We start from the raw sequence: 23,168 nt of genomic DNA, 5'->3' as shown, positions 1-23,168 counted from the left end.
AGCCGCTGGATTCAAGCGGCGCAATATCGTAGCGGGTAGAAGTCTCTTCAAGAGACCCTATGGCACCCGATTCCGTTGTCTTTCTCTAAACTAGTAGGCTCGCGACTGTGCGCTAAAATCTCGGGTTTCACTATCTAAAAATTAAATTTAAAACTGTCAAACTGCGTCTGTCCTTTTCATATTACATTAGTAAGAAGAGGATGCGAATACTCTAAAATTAGGTTGTGCTCAGAATCAGTACATGTCCACTTAAAACTACGGGAAACACTTTCAAAGTAGAAGAAGATGCAGAGGCCAAAGTTTCCCTACTTACAATCAATAGCATCGAAAATTGACCCAACTGAAATCGTACCTGGGTTCATGCCTTGCCGTAACTGTAACAACTACCGCTGCCCCAGGGGTGAGGGGTTAGCTAAACAAGTGGAGGCCTTGCCGTTTTGCCGACGGCAGAAAAAACGTAGGTAGGCACCTACCTATAACCTACTCTTAGGTAATTACTAATAATTACTAATTAGGGAGGTATATCTACCCAATACTTAGGTATTAGTTAATCCAGTGTCATTAATTTATAATTAACTAGGTATATTTTATATAATATACTTAAGACTTAAGTACTTAAGTTCAATTTTGTGTAATTTACTAAGTAGGTAGGTACTTGTCAAATTAATATGTTAATGCCTAGGATTAGGTAAAAAAGGTATTGGAGTCTTAGTGCTAAAAATTTTTTACGAGACATTTCACCGCGATTAATAGCCTCAACTGGTGACAGAAGGGCTGGCTCATTTTTTGCGCAGCGGATCAGCCTGGCTGTCCAGCGCGGAAATGCAGCCAGTATTCTTGGCACCATTCCACGCGGTCATGATTTATATAGTAATTAGATAAGGCTAGCTTTAAGTTTTATTGTATTAAAAAAAAAAAAAAAAAGGTATGTGATTAATTTGAAAGTTTTTCTTAGTGTAATTATGCGTCGAGATTCCTATTCTCCAAGTGTATGTAAACAATTTTAAAGCGAAACCGTGGCCTAGTGGTCAAGGCATCGGGCGTGAACCCAGAAGATGCAGGTTCGATTCCTGCCGGTTACGCAATTTTTGATATATTATGTACCTATCCAAAATTATTTAGTAATTTCCTTGAAGTGTAGGTAAAAATACTATCATAAAAATTATAAAAAGTATAAAATGAATGTAAACACTTCAATAGATCTTATATATATATTGGAGGGTCGATATTGAAAGAGTTCTTACTGTCTGTAGACACCGTGAAAAGAAACGTATGCGCTTTACTCTACGGAAGGTAGCCATCTTTATTTTAGTTGTCAGAGTTGGACTTTGACACGCACGCATTTGTTGTGGTTCAAAATTATCTCTCGCGTTAAATTAATTATCAGATTATAGCTTAGCTAATTTTTATTATTTGAGATAGGTAGGTAGTTTCTTAATCGAGATATTTAATTCGGTGATTGTGATATAGTTAGAACAGTAATTGTTCGATGCTAATGTACGTTGTGTTAAATCGTAACATCTAGTGCCATCCGGTGACTTTGCCTGCAAAGCACTATTAATAATGTTCGCGTAGTTGTTTGACGAATATGGAATACTAATTATTGGTGAATATTAGAGTAATTCGTGAGTTAACGTTTGGCTCAGTGGATAGATTATTATAAGGACATCCGTTAAGGTTATTTCTGCAGACGCTAGTGATTTAGAGTGTAATTGGAGATATACCGGCAGTTGAGATAATGATTAGTTTGAAGTGATAGTTTAGTGTGATAGTAACTTGAAGTTAACTTTGATAGTAGGTACCCGCTTTAGAATCGTATAACCCGGTTGGTAAAGAATTATTGATGACTCTCGTGTAATGTTGAAATGGATTAGACAATGAGTTGCCCATGAGATCGAATAGCTTACATTCTACCTGGTTTCTGTTGTGATCGCTTATTTGGGTGGATATAGTAGTCGTGGCGCGTGTGGCGCACGATGCTATGGTGTTCTGTATGCAGATGTGCACAGAGTGGAGAAGGTAGAGCTATTGCGATATTCTGAATTAGTAATGAGAAATCAATTATAAGAAAGAGAGTCGATGCAATGATCCTTTTAAGAGCGTTCATGAAGTTGTGATTGATTACCTTGAGATGATTAGATAACGGAGTAGGTCGTGACTTGATTGAGAGGTTGCAATAGCAATTGCGCCCTAATCACACGATGTAGTGCTTAGCTTAGGTTAGCTAGTTTAGAGTGAGGTGAGGGGTCGCTGTGAGGGGTGGTTGGAGGCGACCATAGGTAGGGTTAGGTTAGGGTGATCTGGTTGTGTTACGTTGATGGTTTCCATGTGCGATACGTTACTGAGAACTATTTGTAAAGAACATGGATTAAAGTACCTACTTATTAATTACTACCTTCTGATGTCGGCTAAAGATGAATAATAATTATCAGCCATCCTCCTGTTCTCCGACATCAGAAGTGGGATACACGATTTATGCCCACATTTTCGAAAATCATTGCAACACTAGCTTTGTTTAAAAAAAAAAAAAAAAGTTACAAGATTTTTTTTTTTTTTTTTTTTTTTTTTTTTTTTTTTTTTTTTTTTTTTTTTTTTATTTATTTGTGCAAGACATGTTTTCAAATTTAATACCCACACGTGGTCTTTCTTGAAAAGCTTGATTTACTTTTGTGTTTTGAATAAAAAGAGAAAGAAAAAAGGATTATTTTGTGTAGAGATGCGCTAAGGAGTGGTGAAAGTGGCCGTGATTTAATGGAGTTAAACTAAACTCGAATCATTTATTCAAAATAGTTAAGTTTAGTTAATTTACAATTTTGACTGTCAGTTGTAGGAGTTATATGGTATGGTGGTGATGGTGATTTGCGTAAGCTTGGAGCTAAGGCTACGAGGGTTCTAAACTACTTGGTTTCCTTACTAAATGGTTATAGCATTGGGAGTGCGATGTCCCAGCACGGTTGTCATCTAATTTAATAGCTAGTGGTCTGATGTTTTCAGCTGCTGAGATTGACTATCTAGCACTCTCAGATCATGATGCTACTTGGGCATTGGCAGTAAGGGTTGAAAAAAAAGTGCGATATAGGTCTGCATGGTCTTAATATGGGAGGGACTACAACGGGGATAATACGAAATAATTTTATTCATGAAATTTATCTTGTCCCTTACATTTTCGAATATTCGGAAAGCGTCGGCGAGGCATTTGATTCCTTTCATGATGTTGTATAACTTTTCTATGTGCTGTGTTTACCCTCTAAGAAGGTGAAAATTGATAAATGTAATAATAAAACGGTATGGTTGACTGAAGGGATTTTTGGTATAATAGAGTCACGGAGTGACACTGAAGCTGGGCTAAGATGAGATGAGGACTGGCTCTGTAGAGGAGTGCGCTATTCACCTATGCAGTGTATTTGCAGACATAGTGAATCAGTCGTTTGAATAAGGGGTTTTCCCTAGCAACTTAAAAATTTCTATAGTTACCATTCCTGTAGCCCGTGTTCAAAAAAAAAGGCGATTGATGTGGCACCGTCCTATAACATTGGTGCCAATATTAGCGGGAATGATTGGAAAGGTAATGGTGAAACGTCTCAAAAAAAAAAAAAATTCAATGCCAATGGTGTGCTCGTGGATGAACGATTTGGTTTTTGCAATGACAGCTCCACTGTCGAGGATTGTTTCTGTTTAAGTGGAATAGATAATGATAGCCTGAATGACAGGGTACCTATTGCTATTATTTTTCTGGATGTGACTAAGGCTTTTGACTTTGTGAATCATAAAATATTATTGGATAAATTAGATGGATATGGTGTTGCAAGAAGAGCTTATGAATGGATAGAGTCGTATTTGAATGGACTGAAAATGTGCGCTGGGATTGCTAGAATGAAAAATAATACCAAAGGGTGTACGAATCTCCACTGGAATGTGATAAGCGGGGGGTACCTCAGAGTGTATGGTATGTGTGGTGTATTAGAATCCTTCCGTTTGAACTGACTTCAAAAACGGAGGAGGTTTTTAAATTCGCCGGAATATTTGTTTTCTTTTTGTAACTTGTATTGGTGACATTACGATAGCGACCATTGTTCGTTGTGTATTGTTTGCAGATGATAGAATAATGTTGAAGGAACGTAGGAATGGGAATTGAACGGCGCTTTGGAGGATAATTAATTGAATTAGTAATAATGACTTGGAAGTGCGCTTAAATAAAACTAAAATGATGCAGTTCATGCGACGATGGAGAGGGTTGATGAGTTAAAGTTTTTGGGAATAATTTGCGACAAGAACTCTAATTTGAGGGTGCACATTAGGTGTGTGTGCTGAATTGGACGAATTTGTGTATGCGTGGGGGTCCTTCCACTGTGATGTATGAGCATAGAGGATATGGGCGTATTTATTAGGAGATGTCAAAAATATTTCCAACGAGATTATGAGGTAAGGATGAGTGGGTCGGTTGGATGCACGCACGAGCTATGCATTTCAGAATGTCACAGTGGTACATGCATTAAAAGCGTTTGCGCTATGGCTGTAAAAAAAAAATTAACAATAAGCTGCCGATTGACCTCAAAAGGATGAGTTTGGATGTGTATAAGGAAGAGCTTAGTGAATTGCTTTTGGAAAAGTGCTATTGCGACGTTAAAGAATATTTGATTTATAAAAATGGGTTGTCTAAACGGCGAGGTGGCCATTTAGATGATAAACGGCGAGGTGGCTGTTTTGAAAAAAAAAGGGGGTTGTCTAAAAGGCGAGGTGGCCATTTAGATGATAAACGGCGAGGTGGCTGTTTTGAAAAAAAAAGGGGGTTATCTAAAAGGCGAGGTGGCCATTTAGATGATAAACGGCGAGGTGGCTGTTTTGAAAAAAAGGGAGTTGTCTAAAAGGCGAGGTGGCCATTTAGATGATAAACGGCGAGGTGGCTGTTCCGATAATGGATGGACGGCGGCGTGGCCGTTTCAGCTGAGGGGAGTTAGCTTGGTGTATAGTGTGGTGGGTATTTGGAACAGGTGATAGGATCAGTAGCGGGGTACTGCTGGAGTTCGGGTTTTATGAGACATAATTATGAGCGGTGAGTCTATTATGGCAAATGGTGCAGTGTGTTTTAGAAGTTGCTACTATGGATAAAGTTGGGCTATGCTTTGGTTGTGTCATGCTTGTTTTATTTGTAATGGTTGTGATATGCATGCTTTAGAATATGTGGTTTGTGTGCTTGTGCTGATTGTCAGGATGAACGAGCGGATGTTCTGACGTTTATAAAATGTTTGTGCTTGATACATACTAGCGCCCGAGGACGGTCGCATGTCAGAATGGCCGTATTGGAGGGTCGATATTGAAAGAGTTCTTACTGTCTGTAGACACCGTGAAAAGAAACGTATGCGCTTTACTCTACGGAAGGTAGCCATCTTTATTTTAGTTGTCAGAGTTGGACTTTGACACGCACGCATTTGTTGTGGTTCAAAATTATCTCTCGCGTTAAATTAATTATCAGATTATAGCTTAGCTAATTTTTATTATTTGAGATAGGTAGGTAGTTTCTTAATCGAGATATTTAATTCGGTGATTGTGATATAGTTAGAACAGTAATTGTTCGATGCTAATGTACGTTGTGTTAAATCGTAACATCTAGTGCCATCCGGTGACTTTGCCTGCAAAGCACTATTAATAATGTTCGCGTAGTTGTTTGACGAATATGGAATACTAATTATTGGTGAATATTAGAGTAATTCGTGAGTTAACGTTTGGCTCAGTGGATAGATTATTATAAGGACATCCGTTAAGGTTATTTCTGCAGACGCTAGTGATTTAGAGTGTAATTGGAGATATACCGGCAGTTGAGATAATGATTAGTTTGAAGTGATAGTTTAGTGTGATAGTAACTTGAAGTTAACTTTGATAGTAGGTACCCGCTTTAGAATCGTATAACCCGGTTGGTAAAGAATTATTGATGACTCTCGTGTAATGTTGAAATGGATTAGACAATGAGTTGCCCATGAGATCGAATAGCTTACATTCTACCTGGTTTCTGTTGTGATCGCTTATTTGGGTGGATATAGTAGTCGTGGCGCGTGTGGCGCACGATGCTATGGTGTTCTGTATGCAGATGTGCACAGAGTGGAGAAGGTAGAGCTATTGCGATATTCTGAATTAGTAATGAGAAATCAATTATAAGAAAGAGAGTCGATGCAATGATCCTTTTAAGAGCGTTCATGAAGTTGTGATTGATTACCTTGAGATGATTAGATAACGGAGTAGGTCGTGACTTGATTGAGAGGTTGCAATAGCAATTGCGCCCTAATCACACGATGTAGTGCTTAGCTTAGGTTAGCTAGTTTAGAGTGAGGTGAGGGGTCGCTGTGAGGGGTGGTTGGAGGCGACCATAGGTAGGGTTAGGTTAGGGTGATCTGGTTGTGTTACGTTGATGGTTTCCATGTGCGATACGTTACTGAGAACTATTTGTAAAGAACATGGATTAAAGTACCTACTTATTAATTACTACCTTCTGATGTCGGCTAAAGATGAATAATAATTATCAGCCATCCTCCTGTTCTCCGACATATATATATATAAAAAACCACTTACCAGTCAATCCAAGATCTGATGTCTCTGAAGACGAGTCATCGCTAAAAGCAGCTGAGAGCTGGTACAAAACAAGCACCAAACACACGCTAAAATTAACCCCCGCCATTTCTGTCAATTACAACTAACTCCACTATACCGAATAACTAACTAAACAGTCAACATAACTTTTCAAACCAATCCAGAGTCACTTATCATCATGCATCTCATAAAGTCATCACCAGGTACCTATTTTTATTTTTACACTTAAATATGTCACCAGTAAGCGTTTTTACACTAATATCACAGCTATAATCCACATCAAAAACAAATGACACGATTTTATTTCATTACGATTTAACTCCCAAATGTATTAATTGTTTTCTGTAAATAAGTTTAGCAAGCACGCGTGTATAAAATTTTTATACGGAGCGATACATCCTCACTCCGACGCGGTTAAAGCTTAACTGACAGGAGGGCGCCGATTGGTTGATTGTTTGCGCCATGCGGCGTGCGTCATGCGTGTGTGAAAGAAACAAGCGTGAAGAAGAGCGAGCGAGAGATTGCACGCTGTGTCTAGGGCTGTCCCTGCTAGCTGGTATTCCAATTATTTCAACATCGATAATATTATTCTTGACTTTTTAATTTTAGGTAAAATAAAAAGTTAAACTCAAAGTCTGGGCATCGAGTGTTATTTATTTCTAAACAAATAAGTTAAAGTAAAAACATTTTCAATGTAAAAGCCTTTTTAATGTACTGAAATGTATTGAAATTATTCATCAAATCAAAATATAAATAAGGCCCAACATGACCTTGTAACTAGGAAGTTCCAGTTCTCAACTTCCATCTCCATCATCGGGCTCACATGTCATTGTATTTTTTGAATAGGTTCTAATGTCCCGCTTTCAGAAATTATTGTCTTGCAAATCACACGTGTGTCCTTTCAACTTTATTGGGTAACTGGAACTAGTCGAAACATCAGTTAGGTAGTAATTTCAACGAAATGACAACATAATATATCGCACCCCTAGATGAAAAGGTCACTAAGTCAAAAAACCAAAATGTTCAGAAACGACGAAAAACTGATTTTAGGATATCTATGAAAGATACGGAAAATCTAATAATACATTCGTAAAAGAAATATTTTCTAAAGCTTGTTCAACTGACTTATTTGTATGTTATCTGTTAAAAACCCGAAATAATCGAGATTTTTTAGTTACTCTAGTTTTGCAGCGGTAGTGAGCAAGTTTTTTGTGCAGTAAGTAGAATTAGCTTACTTTATCTGAAATGAAAATGAGTTACATTACTTTTCACCTCAAAATTGAGATAACTTTTTGTTGTAGAGTTTTGAGTTACGCCATGAACGGGTGATAAGTTTTAATTTTAATACAATAAAAATGGTTGAAATATAGCAGTAACAAATGTAAAGAAAAACAAACCCGTTATTTATTTACTGAATGAGTAATAAAAGCTGACTAACTGACTGATTGACTGATCTATTAACGTTCAGTTCAAACTACTGGACGGATCGGGCTGAAATTTGGCATTCAGATAGCTATTATGACGTAGACATTCGTTAAAAAAGGATTTTGGAAAATTCAACCCTTGAAGGGGTGAAATAGGTGTTTGAAAGTGTAGCAAAAATTAACTGAATCATTAATTATTTGTATTAGGATGGTTTCTCCGTAACAAAAAACTGGTATTTGCTTAGTTTTATATGAACAAATTGGCGGGTTATTGAGTCAAACTTGGTACTACATTTAAAACGGACATTTTTCTCCGCAAGGAGGTTCCAATTTGCGAGCAGGGATTTTTTTTTTAGTTGATCCCGTGACTTGTAAGTTGTACAGCTTTCCTGAATTACTCGGGGTTTTGGTTATATTAACCGTACATGTCTCCAGTTTCCTTAGTTTCTTCTTAGACTATTTGTTCTTTTGCTAGAGTTTCTACACTTGGAACTAGATTGTGATCCTCATGATCAGGGTGTGTAGTGTTATTTTCATTGGGTCTTGAAGCAATATTTTGGCCTAGATTCTGAATTTCGCAATAGGAGCCAGAAGCGTTCTTTCATCATTTGAGCTATTACTACGCGAACTTGAACTGCTAGACGAAGATGAAAGGGAGCGAGTTCGTGATATTATTGGCGAAGTTATTGTTATCGATATTATCTGGTCTGCGTCAGAATCGTCGAAATGAACTGGTGAGACAACATACTGATGTTTCAACTTTTCGTTGTCCGTCAGCGTCTTTAGGCTGCTCTTCAAGTTTTAAAGAAGATTCTAAAAGGCTCGGTGATGAAACTAACCCTTCTTCAGCTGGCGACTCAGGTTCATACGCTCTATTGAGCATTTCCATATTATGAGGGGATGAAATACTTCTTGAAACATCCAATGCTACTGGCAACTCAGGTGCATTACTCTATTTAGCATTTCCATACCAGGGTACGGAAGCGTTCTTGGAGCATCCATTGGAACTGACAACTCAGTCTACTTTACCCTATTCAGCACTTCTGTACCATGGGATGGAAGGGTTCTTCTATCATCCAATGCTGCTAGCTGGTCAAGATCCTGTTTTTGTGTTTATCATTTCTAACATGAGTTTTTCTGTACTTTTTTGTCCTAAAAACGAACAATCATGTAAAGTCAACCAACTCAAAAAATCCAAATATATCACGTCCTGCTTTTCGAATCTTAATAGCGAATAAAAAATCTAACTCTAAATGTCATAATAATAACCTTTTATCTATGAAAAGTACGTTTTTGACTAAACAGGCCAAGATAAAGTAAGTTAAACTTTCCCTCAACAAAACTACCGTAAGTCGGAATTTGATTTTACTGTCATGTAAATCTCAGTAACTTGAAATATCAAAAAAAATATCGCAATAAAATATCACCAAAACAACGTAACTCAAAATGAACAATAATTATTATAAATAAAATTTCAGTAAAACACAATTAACTCTAAATAAAAACGAATTTAATGATGACTTACATTAGTAAATTTGACGTGAACTCCTCCAACTCAAAATGAGCCACTATTCAAACGTCATCAACCTTCATCGACCGGAAGACTACTCAAAATGACGGAGTATGTTTGCGCCGTTGAGGGGAGGGTCATTCAAGTAAACCTACGTTTTGGACCATTATTCGATGACGGTTGAAGGTATAGTTACGTGAGTTATATCGCCGTGTAGGTATTCGAGTCAGGAGTTTGAAAATGCCACTAACTCAAAACACGCACTTTTTGACTTAGTGACCTTTTCATCTAGGGGTGCGATATATATATATATATTATGTTATATGGATTGTGTTAATATATATTATATAATATATATTATGTTGTATGGAAGCAGGCGTTACTTTGCGAAAGTCCATGATATACAATGAACCAAAAGCTTAATTTGCTATAATCCGCTGAAACAGGTCGAATCTGTATGGTGCAACATGCAGCATGCGAAATGCACCGCCCGCCCTCCCACTGCTAAACATTTCGCATTGCTTCTTCCTGCATGTTTAGCAGTGGGAGGGCGGGCGCCGGGCGGTGCATTTCGCATGCTGCATGTTGCTGGTTACACCATACAGATTCGACCGGTTTCAGCGGATTATAGCAAATTAAGCTTTTGGTTCATTGTATAACATAATATAAGTACGAATGAGTCAAACTAATAAAAACAGTGGTTCAGGCACGCTCGTCAGTGCTTGATGGCTTGTTGTAGCCAGCGATATGGCTATGGCCTTTTAAAAACCCCTTCTTGAGGAATCACTGAGTTTAAAATTTTCTTTAAAACTAGGCATCAAAATTCGTAAAAAAATAAAAGGAATTTAAAAATCTATTTTTTTAGATTAGGCCGCTTTTAACGCTACATCGTCCAACACATTGAAACATATCAAAATGTATAAGGGCAAATACAAGACCCGTTACTTGTTAGATTACTAGAGGGTCGTGCTAAACTATCGATTATGTAATTATTATATTATTTTATAAGCTCAGTGCGTACAACGTGGTACAACCCTACCCGTAGACAAGAGATTCAAAGTTATAATAATATACACAAGCAGATTTAAACTCTATTAAAAATAGTTAAAGTCGAAAATCGTGTGACAAAATGTCAAGTGGAAATAAAATTGGTGAAGCGCCAGGCATTTTGTAGCCGGCCGCACGGTGCATTCTTTTCAGTTTTTGTCTTTTTTTTGCAACTTTCTTTACATCTATTATATTTTGTCTATTGGACCCGGACTGATCACTTAAACCTGCCTCTTGAAAAGTTAAAAATGTTTATTGAAGTGCCCTAATACAGATTGTTTCATAAATAAAAGCACAACAGAGCTTTTAAAAAACTTAGGTAGGTACTTATTTGGTTTCGAACAACAGGTAGATTAGAGTAGTAGAGGTACCTAGGTAGTCCGAATACATAGGTGGATATGCACTTTTAGTCATTAATCAGTAAGTAGTCCGAGGCGGATTATCCTTAAGGCAAACTAGGCACGTGCCTAGGGGCGCGAGGTTACGAAGGGGCGCAGATGATCATGTAGAGTTCCATTACACTGGCCTACCTAAAATATCTCTACTAAGTAATATTATCTTGGAGTGGCCGAAACTGCCTCATCTTTAATATAGCAAAGTGTCATGACGTGATGTTCTTCACTCGTTCGCATAAATAAATATAATCACAAACTACCGGCTATGCAATGAGACGATTCTTCGTTCTTTCGAAGTTAGTAAAAATATATAATATGACTGTTAAGAGGAGCTAGGTATAGTAGGTAGGTACCTACTTAGTTCACGAAAGTGTAGACAGAAGAGTAAGGTAAGATACCTAGTAACAGAACTGTAGAATGAAAATGAAAAGCAGGAGTCGCTAGTAGTCGTAGGCCATGATAATAAAATTCGAAACTCAAAAAGCTTGAAAAACGAACGCATCATTCGAAATTCGAACTGCTGGCGCGTACGTACCCACGTAAAAAACAAAGGCATCCATTGCACGAGGCCTTTGTTAGCGGGCCGGAATGCATCCGATCTGTGGCCGTGTATGTTTGGATAGGGTGGCCATAATTTGACCTAATGGACATAGCCAGCGCGTGCCAGACCTTCGTTATTTTATAAAATCTGAAAGTTTATCTGCGTAAGTCTCCCAACACAGGAAGGCGACTATTAAGTTTGGATCATGGAGGCTTTGGGAGATAGCAAGTAATGAAGGTGTAAAAAAATCTTACGTCAAAGTATAAAGTCTAATTTTTTTCTTCGGAATAGTATTAGAATTAGAAATCACGACATGCATTGCCAGACACTTGGTGTCGTGGCAAACCCCCTGCCAGAGACCCTAAACTTTAATAAATTGTTAAAATTCATGCAGTTTATGAGTGTCCAAATTAGATCTTTGCGTGTGCCTTTGAGAGGTCGTAAAGCCATCTACAGTCTGCGTCGGTCCCGGTTTTTTTACTATCAGCTGAAGCCAGATACTAATCATTATCATCATCATGATCAACCTATCGCCGGCTCACTACAGAGCACGGGTCTCCTCTCAGAATAAGCATGAATGAGAAGGATTTTGGCCATAGTCTATCACGCTGGCCAAGTGCGGATCGGCAGATTTCCCACACACTTTTGAGAATAATGGAGAACTCAGGCAATAGGCATGCAGGTTTCCTCACGATGTTAACCGTTAAAGCTTTAATTGCTTAAAACACACATAACTCCGAAAAGTTAGAGGTGTGTGCCTGGGATCGAACCCCCGAACTCCCGAATAAGAGGTGGACGCTTAATCACTTGGCTATCACCACTTATACTAATGGTTAAACCTCAAAGTCGATATTTAATGTACAGATTATATACCTGACAGAAAAGATACAATAAATGACTCTAACAAAATAATATTTTAAGGTATCTGTAAATAATATTTTAATGTGTATGTATTTTTAATGTTATTTAAATTAATGTATCATTGCATGCCGCAAGGTAGAATTTGGACGTACACTAATAATACCTTACCAAGCCTTACCTTACCTCGGTAGGAACGGCATTCCGAACCAGTGGTAAATTAAACCTGACTATTCATAAGCACTTTTAAAAAGTTTACATGAATAAAAAAACATTCTATTCTATTCTATTCTATTCTATTCTATTCTTAAAGATCTGTAAACTAACCCAAATTCGCAATAAAGAGAATTGAATTGAATTGAAAGTCAGCAACAAAACTAGGTGTGCACCCGCCAGTTCAAGCGACTATGGATGGATGCAAACCTAGCTTTGTTGCTGACTGTGCTAACTATTAAAAAGTTTTTAAATGGCAGGACTTCTGTCCTAACTGCAAAGTTCATGGTCCCCCTACTCCCCCTGTATTATAATGACGTTTAATGACTCCTTCTTGGTTACCGACTCATTCGGAATACGTAAACGTTCAGGATTTATAGCATTCTTTCTAAACGTTTTACTTTTTATTAATTGCTTACTGATTGTTTTAATTTTGGAGGCTGGCTTAGGGCGTATTTTGTAGGAATTTTAGAATTTTAGTATTTCTATATCGTTACTTTGTTTTTAAACTGCGTCTCAGAATACATCCATACTAGGGATATCTACTCGTGTGCTAATATCATAAATGCGTAAGTGTGTCTGTCTTTCTGCCCGTCTGTCTGTCTGCTAACTTTTCACGGCTCATCCGTTTAACCGATTTTGATGTTTGCTACAGAGTTAGCTTGCATCCCAGGGAAGGACGTAGGCTACTTTTGATCCCGGAAATTCAAATAGTTCCCACGGGATTTTTAAAAACCTAAACTGCGCGCCTAAGCGCCTGGACTGACTGCGTGTATATTTTCGCAAACTTCATTTTGGTATTTTGAAAATTATCTATTTGGAATGCCATTATTTTGTTATTCTTTAGCAAAAAATAGTTTGTTGGTTTTCTAAGGGGTCAAATTGCTCGAATTACTTATTTAATTTTTATTTACTAAATTATCATCACGTACCTATATAATTCTAGAATCTAGATAGGCATGCAAATTTAGAATGCAAATTTAGATAGTACAGCTATCTCTAGGTAGGTAAGTAAGTATGGTACCTAGTTATATTAAAAGATTTACTAATCGTTGATTTAAAGTTGATTCTAGATAGAGACCCCGCCCGTTGCACTATTGTCGTACCTACTGATAGCACAAGCCTGACGCTTAGTTGGCGAAGAAAGGGGAATATTAGTCATTTAATATGGTTAATATTCTTTATAAAAAAAAAAAGTGTGGGACGTTATTGAAAAGTATTTTTCCTAACATTATAATAAAGGCGGTCAGAGGCGGGGGACATCCCGCACACCCGCACGTCACGCTGTTCGGCGAGGTGATTGGTAAAACTTTGCAGTAGCGACAGCAACGCCACAGCAATAGCAATGCGATAGTTCATTTGCTGTCTCTCTTTTTCTTCTTCCTATTTTGATTTGTGGCTATTGCTGTCTCTCTCTAGCCGGACGTTTGACAGCAATGATCGCGAGATTTACGCCTGTCGCGTGACGTAATCACCCCGCGGGTGTGCGGGACGTTACCTCCCCGATGCCAGTTAACCTGAGTTGAGTAGGTACCTACCACGTAGGTACTCAACTCAGACTCTAGTCTCGGTATTTTGTTATAAAAAAGCACTTTACAAGAAACAAAAGACTTTCGAAATTCCCATTTAAAGCTTACCTACTTAATTATACGGGGGGGACATTCCACGAAAAACCTCTTCATATTATGTGGCCATGAAATGTGCGAGCTCTAAATTAGGTGCCGTACCGACATAAATACAAGAAGCTTCGTATCGATCACGGACAAGGTGAATGACGGTATGATGCGGATTATAAGTACCGGAAATTGCTAATGCGCGTGACCACCATTTTCAGTCACGTCAGCAACAGACTGAAGTTTCGAGCTGATGGTATAGTTTTCCTTAAATATATGTCAAATGATGTCAAACAACGTCATTCGATGTTAATGATGGTTCCAGCGCAATAGCAATTTGCGGGACTTATACAAAATGTATTCAAGCAGAAACAAGACGCTAGATTAGTGCAACAATGGGCCAGCCTGCGTTAAAGAGCGTGGAAAAAGCAAATTGTATTATCTGTCTATTACCCAGAGTTTAATTTAGGGCAATAGACATAAGTTCGAATATTAGATACTCGCAACCTGCCCCGGCTTCGCAAGGGTAGCTTATTACATAAATAAATAAAAATATTTTTTATTCAATTAAACTTTTACAAGTGCTTCTGAATCATACAAGTTACGTAGGGATCTCTAAGTTTTTTGATAATAAAATATAATCTTTATTACTCAGGAATAATGTAGATGATGTGCATAGTCTGGTTCGGGTTTTAGCACAGCTGCTAAGTAACCAATAGTGTTTTAATTTTTAAAAGACGTGCGTGTTTCTTTTTTTTAAAAATTGCTTATTAATTAAATCGCTATGTAATTCACCAACAGATTACCGATAGCTTATAGATTGATGTTAGAATACATGAAGTATGGACACTGTAACTTAGTTGGTAGATGGACACGTTTCGTACTGTACTTGCTCGAATTTAACTACTTAGCCTCCGCTTAGCGTACGTCTACCGCCGCTCATGAGTGTCGCTTGTTTCGTGGCCACACTAGACACGGCGCCTGTCCAACAGGTTGCTTATCAGAGATCTACTTGCATAGATAAGGGTGAAAAGTTACCGCTAAGTAAACAATAGTGTTTTATGAGCCGTGCTGACCGTTCACTTCGCCTTTTGTTTGAGCGAGATTAGAGCTGAGCTAGACCGGCTTTCAAGTGGGTCTCTTTTTTTATCGCTGGGAAATGCGTTTACCTATCCCCCCTCCTGGAAGCCAGCCAGCTACCCAGCCGGCCAGCCAACTGGAAGGAAGGTATGTGGGACTCGCCGGCCCAGAGGCGACCGGAATACCCACTAAAACCCAGCGGCGTTACTGCGTCTGGTCGTCCACGCGGACCCTTGCGGGTCCCGGGGTACCTGTTCGGGGCGTTGGCCCCCTTCAGTGGTAGTAACGCCACCTGCAACTACAGGCGGATCGCGGGGTGTGACCACTAGAATGAAAATCTTTTTTATTCGTATAAACTTTTACAAGTTCTTACGAATAGTCGGATGCATCTACCACTGGTTCGGAATGCCTTTCCTGCCGAGAAGAACCAGCAAGAAACTCGGCGGTTGCTCTTTTCAAATATTTGATATAGGTACAAGATTATCCCCGAAGAGAGATTATTAGTCATGTTACCGGGGTGCACCGGCCCGAATACTGCTCTTCCCCTCGGACGTATCCAAAATGGACCAGCAGCACCCAGGCACACTGGGAGGTTACCTGGCTGGCACCCCTTTAAGTGGGTCGCTACCAGAACTTGTCTTTACCTACCCGAACTTGTCTCAATTTTAAAAAAGTGTTGTAGGTATGTACTTATTGAATTTGTGGATCAAATATATGGATGAAAATAACTAATAAGTCAAAGGCTTTCGTCGCTTGTATAATTGCGAATCCGAGAGAGATCGCACGAGCAACCGTGAAAAATTCATGGCCACTATGAAATGATTTTTCAAATCAAAATTCAATCTCAAGGTGTAAAACAGCCAATAGGAACGCGGACGAGGTCACATAAGCATAAGTTAGTGCTAAAGATGTATTTGTTTGTCTCTTTTTAGTGTCACTTTTTCGTTTCATCGAGTTTCAAATCGCCACGCGACAGTACCCAACTACCTACTGAAGAAGTTTTGCATTCAAAAAGTATTCCAAACAACATTGCTAATGATAATTTTTCAGGCGTAGCATTATATTGGTGCCTAGTTTATTATGCTGCGCGATTGCGGGAGAATAACAGCTACAATGTCTCGATCGCAATCACATAAAATAAAAATATTAAATAAAAATAAACTGATACTCTCGTCTATCTGTCGGAACACCTGAATAGGTACCATCTGTCGCTCAGTAGTACAAGTTGATGCCCGTGGCTTTGCCCGCCTGGATTTAGGTTTCTAAAAATCCCGTGGGAACTTTTGATTTTCCAGGACAAAAAGTAGCCTAACCATAATAGCTCTGCCCCGAGATGCAAGATATCTCAGTACCTACCACTTAAGAATCCCGTGGCATCACCACGATTTAAGAATGCAATTCCTTACAGCATCAGGGCTGAGGAGTTGGGTCCTCAAGCCTCTAGTTCAAAAAGTCGCTTGGTAGGCACCTCCAATATCAAGTTATAACAGACAGGGTTCGATTCCTGCCGGTCGGCAATTTTTGATATGTATTTAAAAATTATTTATAACATACAGTTTCTAAATCCCATCAATTATTGAGGTCAGGTCCCGTACAGCATCAGGATTGAGGAGTTGGAATCCAATTTTTTTATTGGACAATGTCGAAAAGTTTCTCTATCGATTAAAAAAAAATACTCAAATCGGTTCAGAAATCTCGGAGATTTCGGTGTACCTATATATTATGTAGAAAAACACAATTCCTCCTGTTTTGAAAGTCGGTTAAAAAGTAGCCTATGATACTCCTTGATTAATCCTTTTCTTGTCTGTGAAAGTCCCGTCAAAATAGGTTCAGCCTTTCCGAAGATTAGGCCGTTCAAGCAGACAGAAAGACAGACAGACAGCCATACCTACAAAAATTTTAAAAACGTGTACAAATAACTACATAAAATATATGAGCTTAATTTGAGGTAAGTAGTTATTTCGAAATTACTGACACGCTTCAATTTTATTTACTAAAGTATTATTTAGATTACTTATATAAAGAGACAACAACTCTACGAAATCTCTGTTAAAAATTTCCTGCCGGTTACTGTACCAACATAAGTTTTGTCTTTAGGTTCCGTACACACATTTAGAAATTTAAGTCATTTTAACATCGCTGCCGGTATCGCGCGAGGTCCGCGACACATCCGTGATATCGGCTATAGTGGGCGTTGTTTCTAGAAGGGACATGACACTCGAGAGGCCTATTCCTGTGCGCTTCGGATCAAAATAATCATAAATATCATAAGTTGTAGTAGGTGGCCGTGTTGTTGTAGTAGGTGGCTGTGTTGTTGTAATAGATCCCTCCGTGGTTGTCGTGACAGTCTCCGTGGTTGTCGTGGCTGCCTCCGTGGTTGTCATTTCTGGCGCTGGCGTTGTTATTTCTGGCGCTGAAGTTGCAGTTTCTAGCGTTGAGGTTGTTGTTTCTGGCGTAGGGGTTATTTCTGGTACTGGTGTTGTTATTTCTGGTGCTGTAGTTGTTGTTTTTAGCACTGGTGTTGTTAGTGTTGTTGGCGCTAGAGTGATTATTTCTGTTGTAGGATGTGGCGCGATTGATGGTGGTTCCGTTGTTGTTTGTGTTGTTTCAAGTGTCGTAGGCGTTGTTGGTAACTCCGTGGTTGTTTTTGACTCAGTGGTTGTTGTTGTTGACTTCGTGGTTTTTCTTGTTGTTGTAGTTAGTTTTCTCGTTGATCCTGCGAGTATTATTTTGACAACGCTCAATGGCATCCAATGTCCTGGCATGTTGGCTTCGACAGGGTTTGCGATGAAGATCAAAGGATCTCTCTCTGTACTTGTCGTTCCAAACGCGAGGAACGCAACCAGAACCGTTGTATACATGTATGTATGTATGTATGTATATACTTTATTGCACCACAGAAACACAAATGACAGGTTACAAAAAGAAATCTTAATAAGTAGGTACAAAAAGGCGGTCTTATCGCTAAATAGCGATCTCTTCCAGACAACCTTAACGCTAGGGAAAAAACGAACAAATGGACAATGGGAACATGAAGAGGAGTCTTTGGAAATTATAAAGATATTGTGGATCTGAAAACCTACTCTTGTGTTATATGAAATTAAAGTTACAGATCATTTTAATCTTTTTACACAACTTTCAAAAAAAGGAGTTCCAAAAAAAGGAGGAGGAATTTGCGGGGTTTACCTATAATAATTTATGTATGTAAGATTTTATTCCACCATAACTTCTAAATGGCTAAACAGATTTGGTTAGACGTAGGTATAGGCTAAACTATTTTCAAACATATCGGTTTGAGGGTCTAGGAAAAAAAATTGAGCCCGCACATAAAATCCGCCATTTTTTATTTTATGTACCCTACACAGTGACACTCGCGCGCTCAAGACAAATCTAATGACGTACCTATCATTTATCTTAATCGGTTGAGCCGTTCAGTAGTTACAAGCGGATATAGAAACGGACATACATATATACATACGCGTCAAACTCATAAAAAGCCTATAATTTGAGAAGTTTATTATGCATCGTAATATTTTCTTGACTAGTCTAAACTTTGCCCACCTTCAAGGTAAAAATTATACTCATAACATAGAAAAATTATACATAGCGACAATAATTTTAACTATGAAATCTTTGAAGCTCATTATCTCAGTTTACCAATAGAGGCACTATTGCACTTAATCTATTGTTACGTAACGCAATCCAATTGAGCGTTTCGTTTATTGCATTTTGTAATTAAAATAAGTAGGTACCTACCTATAGTGCATTCAATATTAACTGGCGTGTTTCGACTTGAGACCGTCCGCGTCATTAGTAATAATAATAGGATTAAGTCGTGGCGGGTGAATTCAAAAGTATCAACACTGGTTGGTTTGCAACAAAATACATACTGTTGAACCGGCTCCTTTAAAAATGAGGATTAGTTTGGGACCCTCGTATCTTTAGTTTTAAGTTTGCGTAAAAATTATCACCACTATTTCTTACAAATCCAACAACTGAAAATGAAAAGGTGTAATTTATTACATATTTTGAATAAATTATTTGATTTGATTTGATTTGATTTGAGTGTTTGGTTTATTACCCCTATTGTTTACGTGGCATGTCGAATGTAATCCTATTGTTATTGTTATTGACGGTCTCAAGTGGAAACACGCCAGTTAATATTGAATGCACTATACCTAAGTAATTTTGCGTTACATATCTATCTTGCGGTATCAATTAGGTATCTATAGGTAGTTGTACATATTAGAGATGCTACGGAGGTTTGATTTCGATTCCGAATAGTCGGAACTTACGATTGATTTTCTACATTCGGTCGATTTCGATTCCGATAAACTTTAATCGGTAGTTACCAATATCGGAGGTCGAATATACTGATGCTGCTTAACTTCATTACTACATAGTAAGTATTTAAGATTTTAGAATCAATTTTCGATTCGATTGTTTTTATTTTCAACACCCAGGCAAAGAATGAACAGATGTACCGTACTTACAGTCTACACCTACCTGTTTGAATAAGACTGATAACTGATGAATAAAAATATATGTGTGTTATTTTATTTTCATAGACCTGCCTTTAACACATCTCTCTTCTGCCTTCGCCTCCGATTTCGGAGTATGGAAGCACCCGTGCCTCAGTTAGTGCTCAATGCTCATACGCACTAGCAGTCAGCCGCCCAGGAGTTCATCAGCGGCTTGCCGCCTGACGCGGCTGAAACAGCGGCTGACCGCCACAGGCGGCGAGCCGCTATTCAACAGCGTCAGGCGGTTGAACCGCTAGGTAGTCAGAGAATTGCGTTCAGTCTATCATAATCAAAATGTTTTTATAAACTCCTGCTTCACAATTCCATATTGCTTCTCTTTGTTGAATATCGACGATACATTTTTTCGTATCTGAAGTTCATGACTGCACTTATAACATAGTAGTACACACGTGCAAGCACACCTGCGGCACGCCGCGTCGCGTACTGAAGAACCGCCTAATGCGCACAGGCAAGGTGGCGGCCAGCCGCAAAGCGGGCCGCTGCCTTTATTTTTTTTTTTTTAATTCAGATACAAGTTAGCCCTTGACTGCAATCTCACCTGGTGGTAAGTGATGATGCAGTCTAAGATGATAGCGGGCTAACCTGGCAGGGGTATGGCAGTTAGTAGTTAAAACCGGCCAACTCTCGTTGTGTCGGATTGTCGCAATCGGACTATGAGACTGAAATCCATAAAGCGTACTTTGACTTTGCTTAGACTTAAGTGTTAGTTAAAAAGAGACAGATTTATGTAAGCGATATAGCGCTGTCTCGATTTAACAGGGTCTTAAGTCTGAGCAAAGTCTAAGCACGCTCTATAGATTTCAACATAAAGGTGAAGGAATAAAGAGTGCACACCACACACACGTGTTTGCGCATACACTTTGTGCAGTCTCTAATATAAGTAGGTATGGTACGCGACAGGTTGAGATTGCAATCGGGGTATGAGGCGGGGGGGCACGCCACGCACACCTGGCGGCGGCGGCGCGGCGCGGCTGTGCGGCGGTGCGGGGCATTCCCTCGCCGACTATACCTATCCCCTACGAAGATGGGCTTGTCTCAGGAGGACATTCATCATCAACCCATCCCTCGCTCACTGCTGAGCACGGGTCTCCTCTCAGAATGAGATGGGTTTGGTCGTAGTCCACGCTGGCCAAGTGCGTATTGCCGGACTTCACATACCTTTGAGTAAATTATGGAGAACTCTAAGGCATGCGATCAGGTTTCCACGCGATGTTTTTCTTCACCGTTAAAGCGAGGGACAGTTATATAGGTATATTGAACTAACTAAGGTCCAAGGACCAAATTGCGACACCCAAACTGGGTATCCATAATACTTTGTACATACTTAATATGATGTAGTTTATGGAAATGCAATAAATGAAAATTGAAATTGAAATTGAAACATACAAACACATTAGAAGAAAACAATGCAATCATATTTTGTGTTTTTGATAAAAATAAAAGCGATGAAGGACTTGTACCTATAGTACAGTACGTGACAGGTTGAAATGGCAATCGGGGAGGGAACGCCCCGCGCACCCATACAGCACCCGCGCTAACCCGGTGAGGAATAGCGTGGGTGACATGTGGGTGTGTGGGGTGTCACTACTCCGATTGCTATCCCAACCTGTCGCGTACTATACCTATACTCAAAGTCAAAAGTCAAAAGTCAAATGATTTATTCAAAATAGGTAATAAATTACTCTTATTGATGGTCTGGTATGGTGTTAGATTTTTTATGATAAAGGGTGATATGGTGAGTAATAAATTCTCAGTCTAAAATAACTTGTAATTTGTACAACTATAATTAACAATAATTTAATATTGAACCTATTATTTGAAGTCACTCTTAATTATTTAAATTTTCATGTCGATCTGTAGCCGGTTTTGCTCCACGTTTCGGACTTCTTCGTCTGGTTGACTTTGGTTTCTTTGTGGTTGCCCTTGGTGTCGTCGTTGTTGTCGTTGTCGTCGTAGTTGTTGTTGTGGTCGTGGGTGTTGTCGTTGTTGTTGGGGCCTTTGTTGTTGTTGTCGTGGTCGTGGGTGTTGTCGTTGTTGTTGTTGTTGTGGGTGTTGTTGTGGGTGTTGTTGTGGGTGTTGTTGTGGTCGTGGGTGTTGTAGTGGTCGTAGGGGTTGTGGTTGTAGTTGTCGTAGGCGTTGTCGTGGTCGTGGGTGTTGTTGTGGTCGTGGGTGTTGTAGTGGTCGTACGTGTTGTCGTTGTAGTTGTCGTAGGTGTTGTTGTGGTCGTGGGTGTTGTCGTGGTCATAGGTGTTGTCGTTGTCGTTGTTGTGGGTGTTGTGGTGGTTGTTGTGGGTGTTGTCGTGGTCGTAGGTGTTGTCGTTGTCGTTGTTGTGGGTGTTGTGGTGGTTGTTGTGGATGTTGTCGTGGTCGTAGGTGTTGTCGTTGTTGTTGTTGTGGGTGTTGTTGTGGTCGTGGGTGTTGTCGTTGTAGTTGTAGTGGGTGTCGTTGTTGTTGTAGTAGTTGTGGGTGTCGTCGTAGTTGTGGGTGACGTCGTAGTTGTAGGTATAGTCGTCGTAGTGGGCGTTGTGGTGGTTGTGGGAGTCGTCGATGTTGTTGTTGTCGTAGGTGTCGTCTTAGTTGTTGTTGGCCTTGTCGCCGAAGTAGTCTTCGGTGTTATTTTTAACGATAATTTCTGGTACACGATTGGTGTCGTAGTCCCTCCGAGTATCAATTTGACTATGCTCAGTGGCATCCAATGACCAGGCATGTCTGCTTCCACCGGGTTGGCGATGAAGATCAGTGGATCTTTCTTCGCATTTATTATTGTTCGTAACGCGACAAACGCAATCAATATCGTTCTATACATGACGTCGCGTCTTTGGAATTAAAACGGTATAATTAATCTGAAAATTAATCAGTTTTTTATATTAGAAGGAGAAATAATTTGTATTATTTGAATATTATAGTACGCGACAGGTCGAGATGGCAATCGGGGTGGGTAGTACAGAGACAAAGCTCTACTAAGCCGAAATGTCATTCTATAGGTCGATGTACATTACTTTCTGCCGCGTATTGTATAGTACGCGACAGGGCGACGTAGCAATCGGGGTGGGGACCGGACCCCGAATCTCAATTGTTCTGATTGGCTGAATTTGTGCGATTCTTGTTGCAACAATGCAGTGTAGCCAACAGTGAGCGAGCGTTAACCAATCAAGAAAGAAAGAAAATGCATTTATTTGTTGTTGGTGTCACAGATATAAAAACCGACTTCGATACACAAACACTAAAAATTGAAAAATAATTTAATTTATTACCGAATATATTATGTATACAAGAGTGAATATAGTTCCATAATAATATTTTTTGGGGTCGGTGCCAATTAGCTTTAGCTGCGCGAATCGTCTAGACTTCATATTTTTAT

The 23,168-nt window shown here is 39.1% G+C and overlaps 3 protein-coding genes across 3 annotated transcripts in view; all 3 read right to left on the bottom strand.

Moving 5' to 3' along the window:
• LOC117988927 (BMP and activin membrane-bound inhibitor homolog) overlaps nt 1-7,016 on the bottom strand; it is a 126,815-nt gene extending 119,799 nt beyond the window's left edge. Inside the window, exon 1 of the mRNA XM_034976217.2 lies at nt 6,565-7,016. Within this exon, the coding sequence (XP_034832108.1) occupies nt 6,565-6,670 (106 nt within the window). The 5' untranslated portion in view covers nt 6,671-7,016. The remainder of the gene's footprint in view (nt 1-6,564) is intronic.
• Nucleotides 7,017-17,383: 10,367 nt separating this feature from the next.
• On the bottom strand, nt 17,384-18,124 carry LOC138403338 (integumentary mucin A.1-like). Its single transcript, XM_069503482.1, has one exon. It carries the CDS (start codon nt 18,122-18,124, stop codon nt 17,384-17,386), a length of 741 nt encoding a protein of 246 aa, XP_069359583.1.
• A 3,527-nt stretch (nt 18,125-21,651) lies between these two features.
• LOC138403337 (probable serine/threonine-protein kinase clkA) lies at nt 21,652-22,613 on the bottom strand. The gene is made up of 2 exons (XM_069503481.1): nt 22,508-22,613; nt 21,652-22,379 (listed from the first exon to the last, which is right to left on the bottom strand). Exons 1-2 carry the CDS (start codon nt 22,611-22,613, stop codon nt 21,652-21,654), a joined length of 834 nt encoding a protein of 277 aa, XP_069359582.1.
• Nucleotides 22,614-23,168: the final 555 nt, after the last annotated feature.

This window comes from Maniola hyperantus, chromosome 15 (assembly GCF_902806685.2).
Source record: "Maniola hyperantus chromosome 15, iAphHyp1.2, whole genome shotgun sequence".
Classification (NCBI taxonomy): Eukaryota; Metazoa; Arthropoda; class Insecta; order Lepidoptera; family Nymphalidae; genus Maniola; species Maniola hyperantus.
This window is presented reverse-complemented; position numbering and strand designations above follow the sequence as displayed.